The 16,243-nt window shown below is 47.0% G+C and overlaps 4 protein-coding genes across 4 annotated transcripts; 3 read left to right on the plus strand and 1 right to left on the minus strand.

Annotated features, from left to right (window-relative positions):
* Positions 1–1,036: 1,036 nt before the first annotated feature.
* F4822DRAFT_425750 (cytochrome c oxidase assembly protein COX16-domain-containing protein) lies at positions 1,037–1,461 on the minus strand (the record flags this gene model as incomplete). The annotated part of the gene is made up of 2 exons (XM_051460404.1): positions 1,037–1,117; positions 1,195–1,461. 2 exons carry the CDS (start codon positions 1,459–1,461, stop codon positions 1,037–1,039), a joined length of 348 nt encoding a protein of 115 aa, XP_051318320.1.
* Positions 1,462–1,776: 315 nt separating this feature from the next.
* Positions 1,777–10,164, plus strand: F4822DRAFT_132287 (phosphatidyl inositol 3-kinase). The gene is made up of 12 exons (XM_051452728.1): positions 1,777–2,525; positions 2,585–3,234; positions 3,283–3,566; positions 3,617–4,021; positions 4,070–4,231; positions 4,286–4,382; positions 4,436–4,915; positions 4,971–5,216; positions 5,269–6,498; positions 6,552–7,077; positions 7,131–7,614; positions 7,669–10,164. Exons 1-12 carry the CDS (start codon positions 1,904–1,906, stop codon positions 9,905–9,907), a joined length of 7,425 nt encoding a protein of 2,474 aa, XP_051318321.1. The 5' UTR covers positions 1,777–1,903; the 3' UTR covers positions 9,908–10,164.
* Positions 10,165–10,461: 297 nt separating this feature from the next.
* On the plus strand, positions 10,462–12,626 carry F4822DRAFT_391366 (uncharacterized protein). Its single transcript, XM_051457116.1, has 6 exons — positions 10,462–10,846; positions 10,998–11,133; positions 11,200–11,298; positions 11,357–11,432; positions 11,483–11,563; positions 11,616–12,626. The coding sequence occupies exons 1-6, from the start codon at positions 10,831–10,833 to the stop codon at positions 12,198–12,200; spliced, it is 993 nt and encodes a 330-aa protein (XP_051318322.1). The 5' UTR covers positions 10,462–10,830; the 3' UTR covers positions 12,201–12,626.
* Positions 12,627–12,859: 233 nt separating this feature from the next.
* Positions 12,860–16,242, plus strand: F4822DRAFT_132347 (DUF1620-domain-containing protein). Its single transcript, XM_051452731.1, has 2 exons — positions 12,860–15,870; positions 15,932–16,242. The coding sequence occupies exons 1-2, from the start codon at positions 13,003–13,005 to the stop codon at positions 15,968–15,970; spliced, it is 2,907 nt and encodes a 968-aa protein (XP_051318323.1). The 5' UTR covers positions 12,860–13,002; the 3' UTR covers positions 15,971–16,242.
* The last annotated feature ends 1 nt before the right edge of the window (position 16,243 follows it).

Here is a 16,243-nt window from a genome sequence, read left to right on the forward strand (position 1 = left end):
CGGACTATAAATGTGTGGAGCTAATGCTCTGAAGGATATAATTGGTTGTTGACTTTGAACTGGTAGCCCTGAATTCTATGTTATATGAACCTATTTCTAGCCGTCAGGGAACGAGTCAGGCCCGCTCGCAAAGCCAGCGTCGTAAGTGGTGAATATTTATAAAGCTTTCCTTGCGATAAAACTTGTGAACTAAGAATAGTGGGAATATATGCTTATTTAGGTGGAGAGAAACGTTGTCGAATAGGAGGTATCAACGAACTGATTATCTTCATGATTTAAGACGCTTATGGCGCCCCGTCTCTCGTCGTCTGGGGTTTAAATCGGGCCCGACTTTCTAGCCAAAGTCAGAGTCAATCTTACCGACCTCCCTGTCGTCGAGAAGCTCTCAGGGATAATCAACCTGATTGGTGCGCCGTTGATGTTCAGAGTCTAGGCCTACCGCATTGTGGAGCAGTGTCGGAGCAGTGTTATCTTGATTTCATATGTAGCCTGCAAGTGAATTTGGTGAGATTGTTAATTGTATTGCGTATGATTCTGACTCCGTACCACACCAACACGTCAGCAGTCCAAGTTTACCCCTCCCCTTGGCCGTTGTGGAGGACAGCAAGGAGGAGCAAAGTTGCCGAACCTTAATATGTGCTTAGCTAGTAGCCAGGGGGTCCTGTTGAGCTTGTTTGAAGACGTATCAATCTAAGCACCGAGTATTAGATTAAACCCCCTCTTTAGAATATTAGCTCCTTCGACCGAATCATGGTATCGGGTACAGTATTAGAATACCGCGATGGAACTGAAACCAACAACCTAAGCCTTCAAACGACCGAGGCTATGTGGCCAGACGCTTCTTCTATAGGTATATCTTGTTGTATTTCGCTACCACGGTTGATGAGGCATTTGAATTCGAGTTTCGTTTTAAACTGCCTTGTTCCTTGATCATTCGCACTGTAGTCGTTGTATGTATGAAGGTATTCCCATATACGGCACAATCTTGCTGGAACCCGATTGGGGCAACGTGGTCTCGGCCGCTGGTCAAGTTCATCTATAATACGCCGTCGTGTTCTCCGGGAAGTCTCTTGACACGCTTTTGCTCCCAGTTGTCGAGGTCTTTCGCAGCCAGCCTCTGTGTAGCCATGTTAGGAAAAGCCCTTCAAATTTCATATAGCACGAGTGTCTAGGTTTATTGGAAGAGCAACCAACATAATATTCGTCCTTGATATTAACTCTGCGCCCTCCTTTGGTAACACCCAGTTCTTCCTCTCGAGTCATTTGCCTGACTCGTCGGTCATGCTTTTCATACCTTACGGCGGTAGCTGGAGTAAGGACGAAGGAACCTGCCACGATGATGGACATAAATGGCAAGCCGAACAGTAAGAAGGGATGCTTCGCCATCAATGCGCGGTATCGTACTGCGAATGTATTGGCATCTGCGGCACTTCGATACTTTTTGGCCTGGAATACTGTCATCTCGAAAAAAGGGATGGGTTGGGTCGTATAGATTGAGTTGGTGTGGTTTTATAAATTACGAACACTTGGTGGCAGGGCGAGGGGGGTGAAGGATGTTCTAATTATCGAGCTTATTGTAGGTCGTGTGTTTGATGTAGATAGTGAATCGTATGACATCAAATAGCGAATAAAATGCGCTGTAGCATTGAAAACTACAGTGGCTATGTACCTAGGTACTCTATCTTAGCGCTGCATCTTCGCTTGAAAACCCCACTTTCATACAGCCGGACTTTCAAATACTCCGGACGATAAGGTTCAATGCATTGTTCAAATTGAATCACGTGCTTCCGCGATAAATCAATTCGCGTGAAACGCGCCTTCAACTTTCACTTCTAGGACAAGAACTCTCGCTGTTCTCCTTCATCTGGAAATCATTTCCATCTTAGATGGCGAGCATGACGCCATGGCTCTTACCTCAAACGGAAGAGCTGGGCCGATGGGTCGCGAAGGTTTGGCAAATGTATCGCTGAACAATAATAATAACTATGGACCGCCACCGTCAACTTTAGCCGCCCAGTTGGTGGAAAACATATCAGCTTCGACGCGCTCTTCTCGACCCGACGAGACGGCAGAATTGAAGAGATTCTTCGGCACTATCGAAGAAGTAAAAAACCAGCCAGATCTGCTAAAAACGCCAAAGCAGCGAATGGACCATAATCACATGCTGATTTATGTCTATACTCGAGTCGTTTTAGAAGGCCTTAAGTGGGATGATCCTTTTGCTGATAAGGGCCAGTTACGGGCCGAGGCATCAAGGGCTGTGAACTTTCTGAAGATCGCCATTAGAGAGACCCCTGAAGTCCTCATTGAATCCGACTCATCTTCCTTCCTATTTCGTGGGAGCGAGCCTCTCTGGTTATGGATTTTCCCTAAGATCGTGAAAATGCTTGGGAATAGTTATTGCGCTGATTTAAGGGACGAGATAAACTCATTCTTTCGCGAAATTTTCCTGACAGCGTCAACTACGGGCCTTTTGTGGCTCGCCCTACCGCGGTTTCTCGAATATATCATGTCAAGCTTTAATGGTAAGCATGGTTTTGACTTGGGTTCGCCAATGGGAAGAGTCGGCTGACGTGTTGCTCAGCCATTATCAATCACTTCAGAGAATTGGCGGCCTCTGATAAAAGGGACGTCTCTTTTCGCCTACAACTACCTCCGGATTCGTTTTTCACATCGATAGCTTGTGGTGACTTGAAGCTATTTCAGCAACAGTGTACTCATGCTGTACCGTCGGCGTCACAGGCTTTGCAACATGCCTCTGGACTCTTGTCGATCATGGCAATTCCTCTAACACACCAACGTCCCGAATTTGACACCATATCCACTTTCCAGGAGAATATACCATGGCTACTTGATGCCTACCTTTCTTTTCACAAGACTCAGACACGGTGGCAACACATATCCCCTAGCGTGCTCCCTGATTTGTTACGGGACCTCGTGCAACTTATTAAGGTGCATGAGACCACTGATGGCGCCGACATATCCATCCAACGAAAAATGTATACCACCTTCATTCTACTTTGTGTGGAAATGTCGACTCAATTTGTACCGGAACTTATGGTTGACGGCCAAGAAAACCCAAACTATCAATTATTTTGCATTTCGCTTGTTAAGGTGTCCACACTTAGCATGGAATTTGAGCCAATATTGCGGCTTGTCAAGTCACTGCTAATTCCGGTATTAGAGAAACTGACATGGGTCGAAGATGATGCTACCTCTGAAACTGACCTATGGGTACGTATTATGATCAAGTTCAAGAGGCGGCTACTAATCTTAGCTCAGAGATCCGTGGAGTTGGTTCGGAAAGTAGTCGCTGAGTCTATGTCCGTAGAACCGAAAGTTAGGATGCGGGCCGACAAATTTTCTGACGAAATCGTTCGCCAACAAGTTAATAAGTTAGACATAGACCCCACACCTTCTGACATAATGGAACGGTATGATCGAGAACGAAAGCGCAGGAGGGTTTCGAAAGTGTACCCGATCGAGATCATACTAGATCATATATATGAGCGGTTTCCAATAGAAAATCCGGATTTTGTATTCGTGAGCGTGGTAAAATTTATGGAGTATGTTGACCAGTTGCCGTCAATTGCATACGAGTTGCTTACTGAAGCAGGGAGAAATACCAACAACTGTCCGAAGCCGATCTTTGCCGGCTCATCGAGCTCTTAGGTTATACCTATTGTGCTGCGGACGATAACACAATATCAATCCACGAAGGAAAGGATAAAGTGTACGGGTTCGATTGTCGGATTTGCCGGGTTCCTCATTCTTCGCTTGAACCACCGAGAGCCTTCGATGATGGAATAAAGAAATCTGTTGTGAAAATCTTTACTTCACTAGTCAAGTCCCCTGGATTCCTCGAAGCACAAAAGCCACGTGTAACTGCGATGGTAGCTGTGAGACGCATCGCAAAGCACTGCAGGGATCCTTCACTCCTAGACATAGAGGTTTCTGTAATTGCCCAATGGTGCTTAAAGTCCCTTCAAAGTTCTGTTAGAGAGCTTCGCATTGCGGCTGGGTGAGTTGACTCCAGGATCCTATTTTAAGATATATCTAACGGCTATAGACGGACTATCGCTGCATTTCTCTGCGCATCCAATCGACCTCAATTTTCGAAGGTTATGCAAAAAAACTGTGGGAATATTCTTAACATTCTCCGATCACTTTCCGAGCAGAGCACGCCTCAACTCACAGAGACCTGTATCATGGCTTGGTCTCAAGTAGGAAGGTAGGTACCGACAAACCATTCCCTAGGTACATAAATACTGAGCGAACATATTAGTGTCATACCCGAAGGACAACTGAACCTCGTACTTATCAAGCTGGTTGAATACCTGGGCTCTGAGAGTATGATCACGTCTGCAGCAGCTTTCGCTGAGGTATGAATCCTAGTTATTTTTCTACTTTGCGTCATATGTCTTACTGTATATAGATATTAAGACTCGCTCGTTCCCGAGGCATGACTACGAGGCAATTCTTTGAGCCATTCTGGAGATATCTCGCGTTTTCTGCCACTAAGGATCTCTTGTCCCAGCCAAAGCTGACACGATTATTGGCAGAGTTATTGGACATGACCATAGCGGAGTTTCTTGTACATATAGAGAAATCCGCCTTGCCTTGGCTAGTACTCACGAAGAAGCGAGGTGTTATCCAGAAAATTGCCGAGGCGCGAAACGAGAAAGAAATCTGGCAACCATGTCTTGATGAGGCTAATCTAGGTCCGATATTGGCTCTCTTATTAATCCAGGAGGTACCTGATGTCCAACAACATTCTATGGAGTTGCTGCGGCACGTATCACCCCATCTTAACAAGTCAGAAGGCCTTCTTGAGCTACTTCGAATAGAGCCAATTGGGACAACTTTGGAACTTCTAATTACGGCTGGTGATGCTGAGGAAGATCGTAAACCTCATGTAAGCATTGAATACTTCAATAAACTTATATGAGCTACGCTAACCGTCGCTGGAGATCCGAAATGTGCTAAATAAGGTGGCTAGTATGATGTTAGCAGGGAGTGCGAATGTGAAGCAGAAGAAAGTACATGCTTCTGGTCCTTTCTTACAGAGATACGCTCTAGCCATTATGGCAGGGCTAACCCAGGTCATAAACGACATATCAAACAAAACCCCAACACAAATACGGGAACGCTACATCCGCGCGATGGAGGAAATGATTCGGACTGGCAAGTATTATATCCGAATTGCTCGTCCTCAGGTATAGTCATGATCTTGCTACTATATCTGATACCGGCTGATTTCCGAGTTAGATTTCCGCATGCCTTCAAGGCGCAATACAATACGACGAACTCCGATCCGCCGCGTTTTCATGTTGGGCTGCTATGTTTCTTCATATGGGAGATGTCGAAGCCCTTGTTGAAACAACATTTTTCCTCATTAGTAATTACTGGTTTTCATTTGACGAAGCAACTCAACAGCAAGCCAGGGATTTGATTGAGTCTCTTTTAACGAGTGACGACCACATTCTAGAATCGACTATAAGCAAACTGCCATCATTCAGCCATATCAACAGTTTGTCTGACCTTGAAGCAAGGCTCAGTGAACTTCGTCAACCCGTTGACAGCAGAACAGCCTTTTCTCTGCTAGCAGAGAGAATCCGGCATGAAAATGACGGGGTTGTCCTATTAGCTTTAAGGGAGCTTTCATCTTATTTGCAGAGACAGCAAGGTTATTTACAAGCATCGGCCGTCAGCGAACAACCTGACTCGGTTGTACCTACTCTCGCTCGCTCGCTTCTCGATTGCGCATCACGATTCAATGGTATCCATAACGAAATTAGCGACCTCTGTACTCGGTGCTTAGGTTTAATGGGTTGTCTAGACCCTAATCGCGTAGAAACGGTTCGTGCCGAGAAACAGATTGTTGTGCGAAGCAACTTTGAGCATTCCGGCGAAACTACGGACTTTGTCATCCACTTGCTAGAGGAGGTATTGGTCAAATCGTTCCTTTCTGCAACAGATACAAAACCGCAGGGCTTCCTCTCGTTTGCCATGCAAGAGCTTCTAGACAGGTCTGATATTAAAGTTGCTGTCGAGCGGGAAGGTTTAAGAGAAGCCGGACCAGTATATCGAAAATGGCTGTCGATGTCGGTGACTGCCCGGGAGGTCCTAACACCGTTCCTAACCTCGAGGTACGTCGTCCAACCGATGGCTCCGCAACAGATAGAATATCCGCTATTCCGACCCGGTAGGACTAAGTACGCCAATTGGATGCGGAGTTTTACTCTCGATCTTATGCGCAAACCCCAAACTCCCTTTGCAGGACTCATATTCGATCCTCTATGCCGAGTGATCCGGATCAAAGATCTCTCAATAGCCGAATTCCTATTCCCATACGTAGTTCTTCATATTGTCGTTGGCGAGGACGCAACAGAGGAATTACGCACTAATGTGCTAAATGAGTTACTTAACGTGCTCAAGCATGAGGTTCCTGTTGATGCGACATATGAAGAGAAGGAAAACCAAAAACTGTACTGTGAGGTAAGATATTGAATTATACGTTCGATATAGGGTACCCAGGCTGATCGCAATAGGCTATATTCCGCTTCATTGATTATGCGATGCGGTGGCTACACTTAAAAAGGGGACAAACTAATCTAAATCCCCGAGATATCCTCGCTATGGATAAAATACAAGCCGTGCTTGGCTCAATCCCTTCTGAGCTAATATCCCAACGTGCCGTGGACTGTAAGGCCTACGCGCGTGCTCTATTTCATCTCGAACAGCATATCCGTCACGTGGATGAGTTTGGTGTGGTGCCAGATCCGAAAGCAATATACACCGAAGAGGAAAATCCTCGCAAGCAGGCGAGACTGCTGCGGGAGAGATTATTCCAAAGACTTCAAGATATATATCCGCAAATTGATGAACCCGATGGGCTCGAGGGTATATCTGCGCATCAACGCATACTCGATGTTAACCAGCAGGTTCTGGGCCACCGGAAAGCCGGGCGATGGGCGGCAGCACAGACTTGGTATGAAATCAAGCTGGCTGAAGACCCTGACAATGCCGAGATCCAAATTGACTTATTAACTTGTCTTAAGGAATCGGGACAACACGGTAAGTTTAGACCGACACGTCCTCTATAGGGCAACAACTAATCATTATGACAGATGTTCTATTGAATTATGTTGAAGGTATCGAGAAGCATACAGCTAACACAACAATCAACCGGATAGTGCCATTTGCCGTAGAAGCCTCTTGGGCAACCGGAAGATGGCAAACAATGGAAAAATTCATCGCGAAGTATCAGGGGGATCGCACGGAAAACTTCAACGTGTCTATTGCCCAAACCCTCCTTTACCTGCGAAAAGGATGGACTAAGGAATTCATCGACGAAATGAGGGTACTGAGGGATAGGGTTAATGTTTCGATGAATTTATCAGTCACGTCATCGTTACATGCCTGCCACGAGTCGATGCTGAAATGCCATGTGCTGACTGACCTAGAATTAATTGCTGGCATCAACAACGACGGGAATCAACATCCTCAAGAAATACTGAAGACTCTTGATCGACGTCTCGAAGTACTTGGGTCATACGTAAACGACAAGCAATACGTGTTAAGTATCCGACGGGCGGCAATGGAGCTGAAAAGGTACAGAAATTTTAATGAATCTCATTTCGTATGTGCCAGGGCTAACTCAACTAGACCAAGATTTGGTAACATGGATATCTCAGCGCTCTGGTTATCGAGTGCCCGACTTGCGAGAAAAAGCAATTTGATGCACCAGTCTTTTAACGCAGTACTCCACGCTTCCCAGCTTGGTGATCATTCGGCGACGATCGAGAACGCAAGGCTTTTGTGGAAAGAAGGCCACAATAGGAAGGCAATTCAAGCTCTCCAAGGTGCTATTGACACTGGGAAATTTACTCACCGGAGTTTTGTTGAACAAGATTCCTCGGAGAAGAACCTCGAATCGCAACAAAACCTATTGGCCGCACGCGCTCAGTTGCTTCTAGCAAAATGGCTAGATAGTGCAGGTCAAACACATGCTAGTGCACTGCGAGAGCATTACCGGAATGTCCCTAAAAACTACGGCACTTGGGAAAAGGGTCATTATTATCTCGGCCGACATTACAAGAAAGTACTTGAGTCTGAAAGAGCGCTAAAGCCCGACGACCAGAGTGATGAATATTTGACCGGTGAAACAGCCAAACTCGTAATCGAAAATTACATCAGATCATTAAATTATGGGACTAAATACCTCTATCAGACCCTCCCTCGAATCCTCACATTGTGGCTTGAACTAGGCGCGCAGGTCAATAAAGCACCCGAAGGGAAAATGTCGATTTCCAAAGAACTCCACTATCGGCGTAAAACGCAGCTCGACTCGTTACACAAATACCTCTCCAAAAGTATCCAACGGTTGCCCGCATACATTTTCTACACGAATTTGCCTCAAATCGTAGCTCGCGTTGCTCATCCGAATACTGAAGTCTATCTATTACTAGAAGATATCATTTTGAGAGTTGTCGAAGCTCACCCGAGACAAGCACTGTGGAGTTTATTTGCTATCATGACCTCCCAGCAAAGGAATCCGGAGCGAAGGGCTCGCGGCCAACAACTCTTGCAGAAGCTTAGAAGCAGGAGCACAAAAGCAGAGAAGGCGGAGAAGGGCACATATGACATGAAGACCTTGCTACGTATGGGAGAGAAATTGGCTGAGCAATTACTCATGGCCTGTAATAATGGAGATTTCCAGAGCAACAGGTCAACAATTGCAAGCATCACACGCGACTTACATTTCAACCATAAGTGTACGCCGTGTCCCTTGGTCGTCCCGATCGAGGCATGTCTCACGGCTACACTCCCTACTCTCACTGATAACGTCAGAAAGCACAAGGCGTTTTCGCGAGACGTTATTCAGGTCCAAGCATTTTTGGACGAAGTTTTGGTATTGGGCTCTCTAGCAAAACCTCGGAAACTCACAGCCCGTGGGTCAAACGGGGTAAATTACGGTCTCCTGATTAAACCAAAGGATGATCTTCGGACGGACCAACGTCTTATGGAGTTCAACAGTATGATCAACCGATCACTGAAGCGAGATGCTGAGTCTAGTAAGAGACAACTCTACATAAAGACATATGCAGTGACACCCCTGAATGAGGAGTGCGGTATCATCGAATGGGTCGACGGGCTCAAAACACTTCGAGATATCCTCCTTAACATCTATCGATCTCGTGGGATTGTTCCTAATTATCAACAACTCCAGTCGATGATGAAAGACGCCGCATTAGGTGGAAATAATATTTCTATATTTACGGCAAAGATACTGAAGATGTTCCCTCCGGTGCTTCCGAACTGGTTCATCTCGCAATTCCCGAACCCTTCAACTTGGTTCACGGCTCGGTTGAGATATACAAGATCATGCGCTGTCATGTCCATGGTGGGGACGATCCTGGGGCTTGGTGATAGGCATGGTGAGAACGTACTCCTTGAAGAAGGCAATGGCGGAGTGTTCCACGTCGATTTCAACTGTCTCTTTGATAAGGGGCTTACGTTCGCACAACCCGAGCGAGTACCGTTCCGCCTAACCCACAACATGGTGGCAGCAATGGGAATCTACGGATACGAGGGCCCTTTTAGGAAGTGTTCGGAGTTGACATTGAGTATCCTAAGGCAGCAGGAGGAAACATTGATGACAATTTTAGAGGCATTTATTTACGACCCGACCTTGGATTTGCAGCGAGACAAACGTAGGAAGAATGAGGCAGTCAAACTCAACCCCCAAAGCGTTGTGGACAGTATTAAGAGGAAAGTTAGGGGTTTACTACCGGATGAGAGCATCCCCCTAGGAGTTGAAGGACAGGTGGAAGAACTAATCAAACAGGCTGTCGATCCAAAGAACCTCACTTCTATGTACATCGGCTGGTGTCCTTTTCTATAAGACCAAAGGCCGAGGACGCGATAGAATATTTAAGGCTAGGACGGAAATTTGGAGCTTGGTATGAGGCACGAAAAATGCATTTGGGATGAAAGAGGCGCATCTACATACCTAAACTGTCTAAATCGGATGAAAACCTAGATAAAAAGAATAAAACATGGATATTCGTAAAAATCTGAAGATTTTTCATCTAAAAGACGATCGTTTCCTCTGGAAATATGCGCAAATCATACGGATCCAACATTGACGATCAAGCAAGGGAAGTGCCTATCGCGTTGGTAGGACCATTAGGGATCGGATTAGCTGGTTGGATTAGGCGGATAGGGTATCCCTAGTGCTTATCAAGGAAATAATTAGGTACCTGCGATATGCACTAGGCACCCTTCAGTTGGCACCTAACAGGTACCTAACAACCACCTAAATCAGCCGTTCGACAGCGTTCGTCCGCTATAAGGACCGCTAAGACTACTGAATTATAGTTGCTAGGTTGACAGGTTGGGGTATCTCTGGAGCTTTCTCCGTACCTGACGCGCCCGCCACACGCGTTTCAAAGCTTGGGTCGTCTCCAACCAATTCTTTTTCTCTCTTCCCACTTCGCATTCCCCTCGACTTCCTCATTATTCTTGTTTCTTCCCTTTTCCATTTTACATTATTTCGTTTTTGATTTGATTTCCTTTTCATTCTCTCAATCCTAGTAGGAATTAATTAAAAATTCCTTGTTTTTCGAGGAATCCAGGAAATCTAATCAGCAAACAAACCAATTCCGCCCGTCCTTTCTGATCTGCCGTTCGCACACAAAGGCGTAACATCGACACCATCCAATACACAAAATCCCCTTTCATATTTCATCTCGTAGCGACTGAAATATTTTACGGACATCTCTTCTATCAGAAATCTACCGAAGAATTGAAGAGACTGAAATAATCATGCCTTATCGTATTGGTAAGTCAGCTTTTAATCATTTTCCCTAGGTAGCCGCCTAAGATAAATGTTACCTTAGGTATTTATGTCGTACGATGCATCGTCATGATTCGCACGCCAATATTTTTTTTCCATTTCACCTTTCAAGCAGCATAACTGATTTATTTCTCAGAGCTCTCTAAGAGCAACCGTGCTCTATGTCAAGACACGGAATGCAAGAAGCAGCAAATAAAGATCGACAAGGGTGAGCTGCGCCTAGGCACCTGGGTCGAGATCCAGGAACACGGAACTTGGCGATGGCGACACTGGTAAGTACTCCCTCACTATATCAAAATTTTCAAATATTCCGAATTATTTGGCTAACCATTTCTTAGGGGTTGTACCTCTGGTAAGATTGTCGCCAACATGCAGGAGTCTATCGCCAAAGACGATGGCTACCAGTGGGACATGCTCGATGGCTTTGACGAGTTAGAGTAAGTTCTACCATGAAAATATACCACTATTTTGAAACTTTGCTAACATTGGTCATAGCGATCATCCTGAGCTCCAGGAGAAGATCAAGCGTGTTATAACCCAAGGCCACATCGATCCTGAGGATTTCAAGGGTGTAAGTTATTACCGAGCATGACTTCCCAGGCTCTAACTAATATCGGGTAGGATCCGGAGTTCAACAAGCCTGGCCAGGCAGCTATCCGTGGCCGTGCCAAGAAGGCTAAGGCAAAAAAGGACGAAGACGAGGTTAGTTACTCACCTTTATTCTAGTCCTATTGTTATTTACATATCATTGCAGTCCGACGAAGGCGAGTCTTCTAAGAAGGCTGCTAAAAAGCCCGCTAAACGAGGCCGCAAGAAGGCTGAGGAGGAAGACGAGGAAGAGGAGGCCCAGCCTGCTAAGAAGAAGGCCAGAGGTCGTAAACCCAAGAAAACTGCCGACGAAGATGAAGACGAAGTAGAGGAGCCGGCTCCTGTTAAAGCCCCCGCCAAAGCTCCGGCCAAGAAAGGTCGAGCTAAGAAGGTTGTCGAGGACGATGAAGAGGAGCAAGAGGAGCCCGCCCCTACTAAGGCTCCCGCTAAGAAGGCTCGAGGTAAGAAAGCTGCCAAGGCTCCGACCCCTGAGCCTGAGGAGGACGAGGAAGAGCAAGACGAGGAACCCGAACCCGAACCCGCCCCCGTCAAGAAGACCAAGGCTAAGGCTGCACCCAAAGCTCCGGCCAAGGCTACGGCCGGGTCGAAGGCCAAACCCAAGTCTCGAGCTGGTCGAAAGCCCAAGGCTCAGGTTGCGGAACCGGAGGAAGAACCTGAGGAGAACGAGGAAGAGGAAGAGGTTGCTGCTCCCAAAGCAAAACGCGGCCGAGGTCGTGCTAAGAAGGCTTAAGTTTCTCGTTCTATCTAACACGGTAGGTGGTGTCGAGGAACTTGAGGGATTGATGGGTCAGCATTGAGACCAACGCCATATATAGCACGCAGAGTCGCTGGCTTTCGGAGATCTCCGTTGGCCCATCATCCACTTGCTCTTCGCTTGATCTGTTGGAGGAAATTTTCGCACTATCCGGAGTCATGAGCTTTTCTTTTCATATTGGGCGGGTTCATACGATTCGTGCCAGGAAATGTCGATGGGAGTATTTCCGTGGCACCTTGTGTAATACTAGCAGGAAGAGCTCACGGATAGGTGCTATGCTTCGGAAAGATACCAATTAATGACACCATAGATTGTTGCCGCTTCTTCGAGACTATTCACAACTCCATACTAGCTACTATTCATATGGAAATTGAAAGTTGCCAATAGTGCACTTCTGACGTATTATACACATTTATTTTTAAAGTGCCAAATAAAGGGGTAGCTTTGTTCCATAACAAAGCTTTATAAATACCTTCTATATGCATACACTTAATACATGCATTATGAGTTACGTAATATGTACCTGATACTGACATAAACATGTCAGTAGGCGGGCTTACGGTAAGCATTGTCTCATAGTGGATCCCCTAGCGTGCTATCAACAATTGATGGATCCTTCTAAGACAACTTACTTACGTACGTGTTTAATACCTAAGCTATACAACTACAACTACCTATCCAAGGTAACGAACACGATTAACCAATGCTCGAAGTCATTTAACTCGACAATTCCCGACTCCCATAGCATCCCGCCGCGTAAGAGCCGCATCTTGCAAAGATGCATCTACCGGCACGCACGCTATCCATCGCGCTGCTGTTAGCCTTACCAGCAGCCGTGCGCGCCGTCTTCAAGGACGAGGTCGGCCACATCGATTACCACCACGAACTCCTCGGCGTGCCCCAACGCGAAACTACATTCTTCCACCGACCTAGACCTTCCGAAAAAGCTAGCTTATTATACACACTTAGCGATTTAGGTGTGTTGGGTGCTGTGAATCCGGGCAATGGAGCAGTGGTCTGGAGACAGTTGTTGAATAATAATATCACAGAAGGGGGGCATTTACGAGCGGCCGAGGACGAGACTTGGCTTGCTAGTGCCCTGGGGAGTAAGGTACATGCTTGGGATGCGATTAGTGGACGGAATGTCTGGACTCTGGATTTCGATGGGAGTGTGAAGGACCTTGAGGTTATGGCGTTGACGGAGGGTGAGAGGAAGGATGTTCTAGCTTTACATGAGGAGGACGGTACAACTGCCGCGCGGAGAATAAACGGCGCGGAGGGACGCGTGGTCTGGGAGTTCAGGGAGGTCACGAAGGACCTGCCGCTGCAGGTCAGCACCAACCTGGAAAAGGTGTTTGTCGTTACGCTCCATGGTTCCCTACTGTCCTACAACCTCAAGGTTATTGTCCTGGATACCCTAACAGGAAAGAAGCTTGACGAGATTATTATCGGCACGAAAGGCGAAGTACAAAAACCAGAGGATGTTCAATTCGTGGGCGCAAACTCAGCTGCTCCGGTTGTGGCTTGGACGGATAACACCTTGACAAAGCTGAAGGTCAATGTTCTTGGCTCTAAGAGCAGACAGGAATTCCCCCTTGTGGCGGGCACAGTTGATGTGGAAGTCCATGCTCCACATACGGTCCAGTCTTCGCCCCATTTCCTCGTACATACCCGAACTAAGACGGGAAGCAAAGCGGATGTGTTCCATATCGACCTCAAGAGCAATGCGATCAGCAAAGCATACGATCTACCTCTACTTGAAGGTGCAAGTGCTTTCTCAACAAGTTCATCTGCTGCCAACGTCTACTTTACTCGAGTTACGGCCGACGAGGTCATTGTCACTTCTTCAGTTTCCCATGGCATCCTAGGTCGCTGGCCTCTTAAGTCCGGAACGCAGAAGCTATCTGCTGTGCACGGTGTTTCCGAAGTGATCAAGAAGGCCGAAGATAACTACGCAGTACGATCCGCCATTGTAACCGATGATGATGACTGGACTCAGATTATCAATGGTGACCTGGCTTGGACTCGAACTGAAGGCTTGAGCGGTGTTGTGGCTGCTACCTGGGCGGAGATTCCCGAGTCAGAAGATTTGGCGAAGACACTAGAGGCCGAAGCCCACACTGATCCTTGGTCTGCTTTCGTCCACCGGGTTACTCGCCACATTGATGAGCTACAATACTTACCCGCCTTTTTGCAAACCATTCCTCAGCGTCTTGTGGCTAGTGTTATTGGCGCCGAGACTTCAGGACCAAGCACTAAACTTACACGGGATAGCTTTGGGTTCCACAAACTTGTCGTTCTAGCGACGAAGCGTGGGAAGCTTTACGGTCTTGATGCCGGCAACCACGGAAGAATCGTCTGGTCGAAACCCGCTAGCGAAACTCCCGGAGAAAAGCCTTGGGATGTAAAGGCTATCCATGCTGATGACGTAAATGGATTTGTCACCGTCCGCGGAGCCAACGGTGAATTCATTATCATTAAATCGGACACTGGCAAGACTGTTGAGTCGATACCGGTTGGCCTATTCCCACCAGTTGAGAGTGCTGTTGTGGTTGATAGTGAGGCCGGACCTTGGCTACTCCCCATCGGCAAGGACGGAAAGATTGCCGAAGTGCAAAGTTCGCACACTCCCAAGCAGACCATCGTTACACGAACGAGCGATGGCGGACTCAAGGGTGTCAAATTTGTGTCTAAGGGCGAGCAAGCTGTTGAAGTCCCAACCTGGATCTTTACACCTCCCGCGGGACAGAAGATTGTTGAGGTAGCGAGCCGATCCCAGTATGACCCGATCGCATCGATAGGGCGAGTACTAGGAGACCGAACAGTCAAGTACAAGTACCTCAATCCTAACACTCTAGTTGTTGCGGCGACCGACGAAAAAGCAAACTCTCTCTCTGTTTATCTACTAGATACTATTTCTGGCGAAGTTTTAACCTCGGCAACATACGAAGGCATCGATCCAACCAAGGAAACCTCCTGCGCTATTGCTGAGAACTGGTTTCTATGCTCGTTCTTCGGCGACTATAGCCTACGGGACTCCCCGGCGCAAAAACTAAAAGGCTACCAAGTCGTCGTATCTGACCTCTACGAATCCGACAACGCTAACGACCGCGGCCCGCTAGGAGACGCGGCTAACCTCTCGTCCTTGGACCCAGTTGATTTACCTACCAGCCCGTACCTACCTTCCGTTGTATCGAAGACATTTGTTCTATCGGAGCCTATCGCCGCGCTAGAAGTAACCAAGACTCGCCAAGGCATCACATCCAGACAGCTCTTAGCATACCTACCCGAATCCCACTCCATTGTTGGCATCCCCAAACTTGCTCTCGAGCCGCGTCGTCCTGCAGGTCGTGATCCTACCCCTGCCGAGCTCGAGGAAGGGCTTTCAAAATACATCCCCGCCATCGAACTTGATCCGCGTATGCAGATCACGCACCAGCGCGAAATTTTCGGAGTCAAGGATATCATAGCCACACCCGCGGCACTTGAAAGCACAAGTTTGGTATTTGCGTACGGAATTGATGTTTTCGGAACGAGGGTTGCGCCGAGTTTGGCGTTTGATGTATTAGGCAAGGGATTTAATAAGTTAGCTTTGCTCGGTACAGTGGCAGCGCTTGTGTTTGGTGTAGGCGCTTTAAGGCCGATGGTAAGTCCTCTTTCTTATATGAGGAGAAGCAGAGGATAGTATGCTAATGATTCAACTACAGGTTCGCAAGAAGCAGATCGATGCCCGATGGAAGTCATAAACGTACGAAAACGCGGGGGAATTTGTGGAATGAGATTGTATCTTTACCTTACTTTCCATATTGTCTAAATAGCTCTAGATGAGAAGCGACAGGGATAAAAAGGAAAAAGGTAACGATGATGGTAAATGTACAGTATAGCAGGCGATATTACGATTAAATGAGCCGGAGGAACCGAGCCCAGGTTAGAGGAGCGGTTTTTTAAGGCCGACGAATAGATTCTCACGTTTACTTGCCTACGTATTTTGTGACTTAAAGCTGAGACCTGATGCTTTT

This window comes from Hypoxylon trugodes, assembly GCF_022578975.1.
Source record: "Hypoxylon trugodes strain CBS 135444 unplaced genomic scaffold F4822scaffold_2, whole genome shotgun sequence".
Taxonomy (NCBI): Eukaryota; Fungi; Ascomycota; class Sordariomycetes; order Xylariales; family Hypoxylaceae; genus Hypoxylon; species Hypoxylon trugodes.

Bases quoted from the DNA above. Each gene is read 5' to 3' on its own strand.
- F4822DRAFT_132287 (XM_051452728.1), top strand. From the start codon at position 1,904: ATGGCTCTTACCTCAAACGGAAGAGCTGGGCCGATGGGTCGCGAAGGT. The intron at 4,383-4,435 runs GTATGAATCCTA...TACTGTATATAG, and splicing joins CTGCAGCAGCTTTCGCTGAG to ATATTAAGACTCGCTCGTTC. The intron at 7,078-7,130 runs GTAAGTTTAGAC...TCATTATGACAG, and splicing joins TAAGGAATCGGGACAACACG to ATGTTCTATTGAATTATGTT.
- F4822DRAFT_391366 (XM_051457116.1), top strand. The intron at 11,299-11,356 runs GTAAGTTCTACC...CATTGGTCATAG, and splicing joins GATGGCTTTGACGAGTTAGA to CGATCATCCTGAGCTCCAGG. The intron at 11,564-11,615 runs GTTAGTTACTCA...ATATCATTGCAG, and splicing joins CAAAAAAGGACGAAGACGAG to TCCGACGAAGGCGAGTCTTC.
- F4822DRAFT_132347 (XM_051452731.1), top strand. From the start codon at position 13,003: ATGCATCTACCGGCACGCACGCTATCCATCGCGCTGCTGTTAGCCTTA. The intron at 15,871-15,931 runs GTAAGTCCTCTT...ATTCAACTACAG, and splicing joins TAGGCGCTTTAAGGCCGATG to GTTCGCAAGAAGCAGATCGA.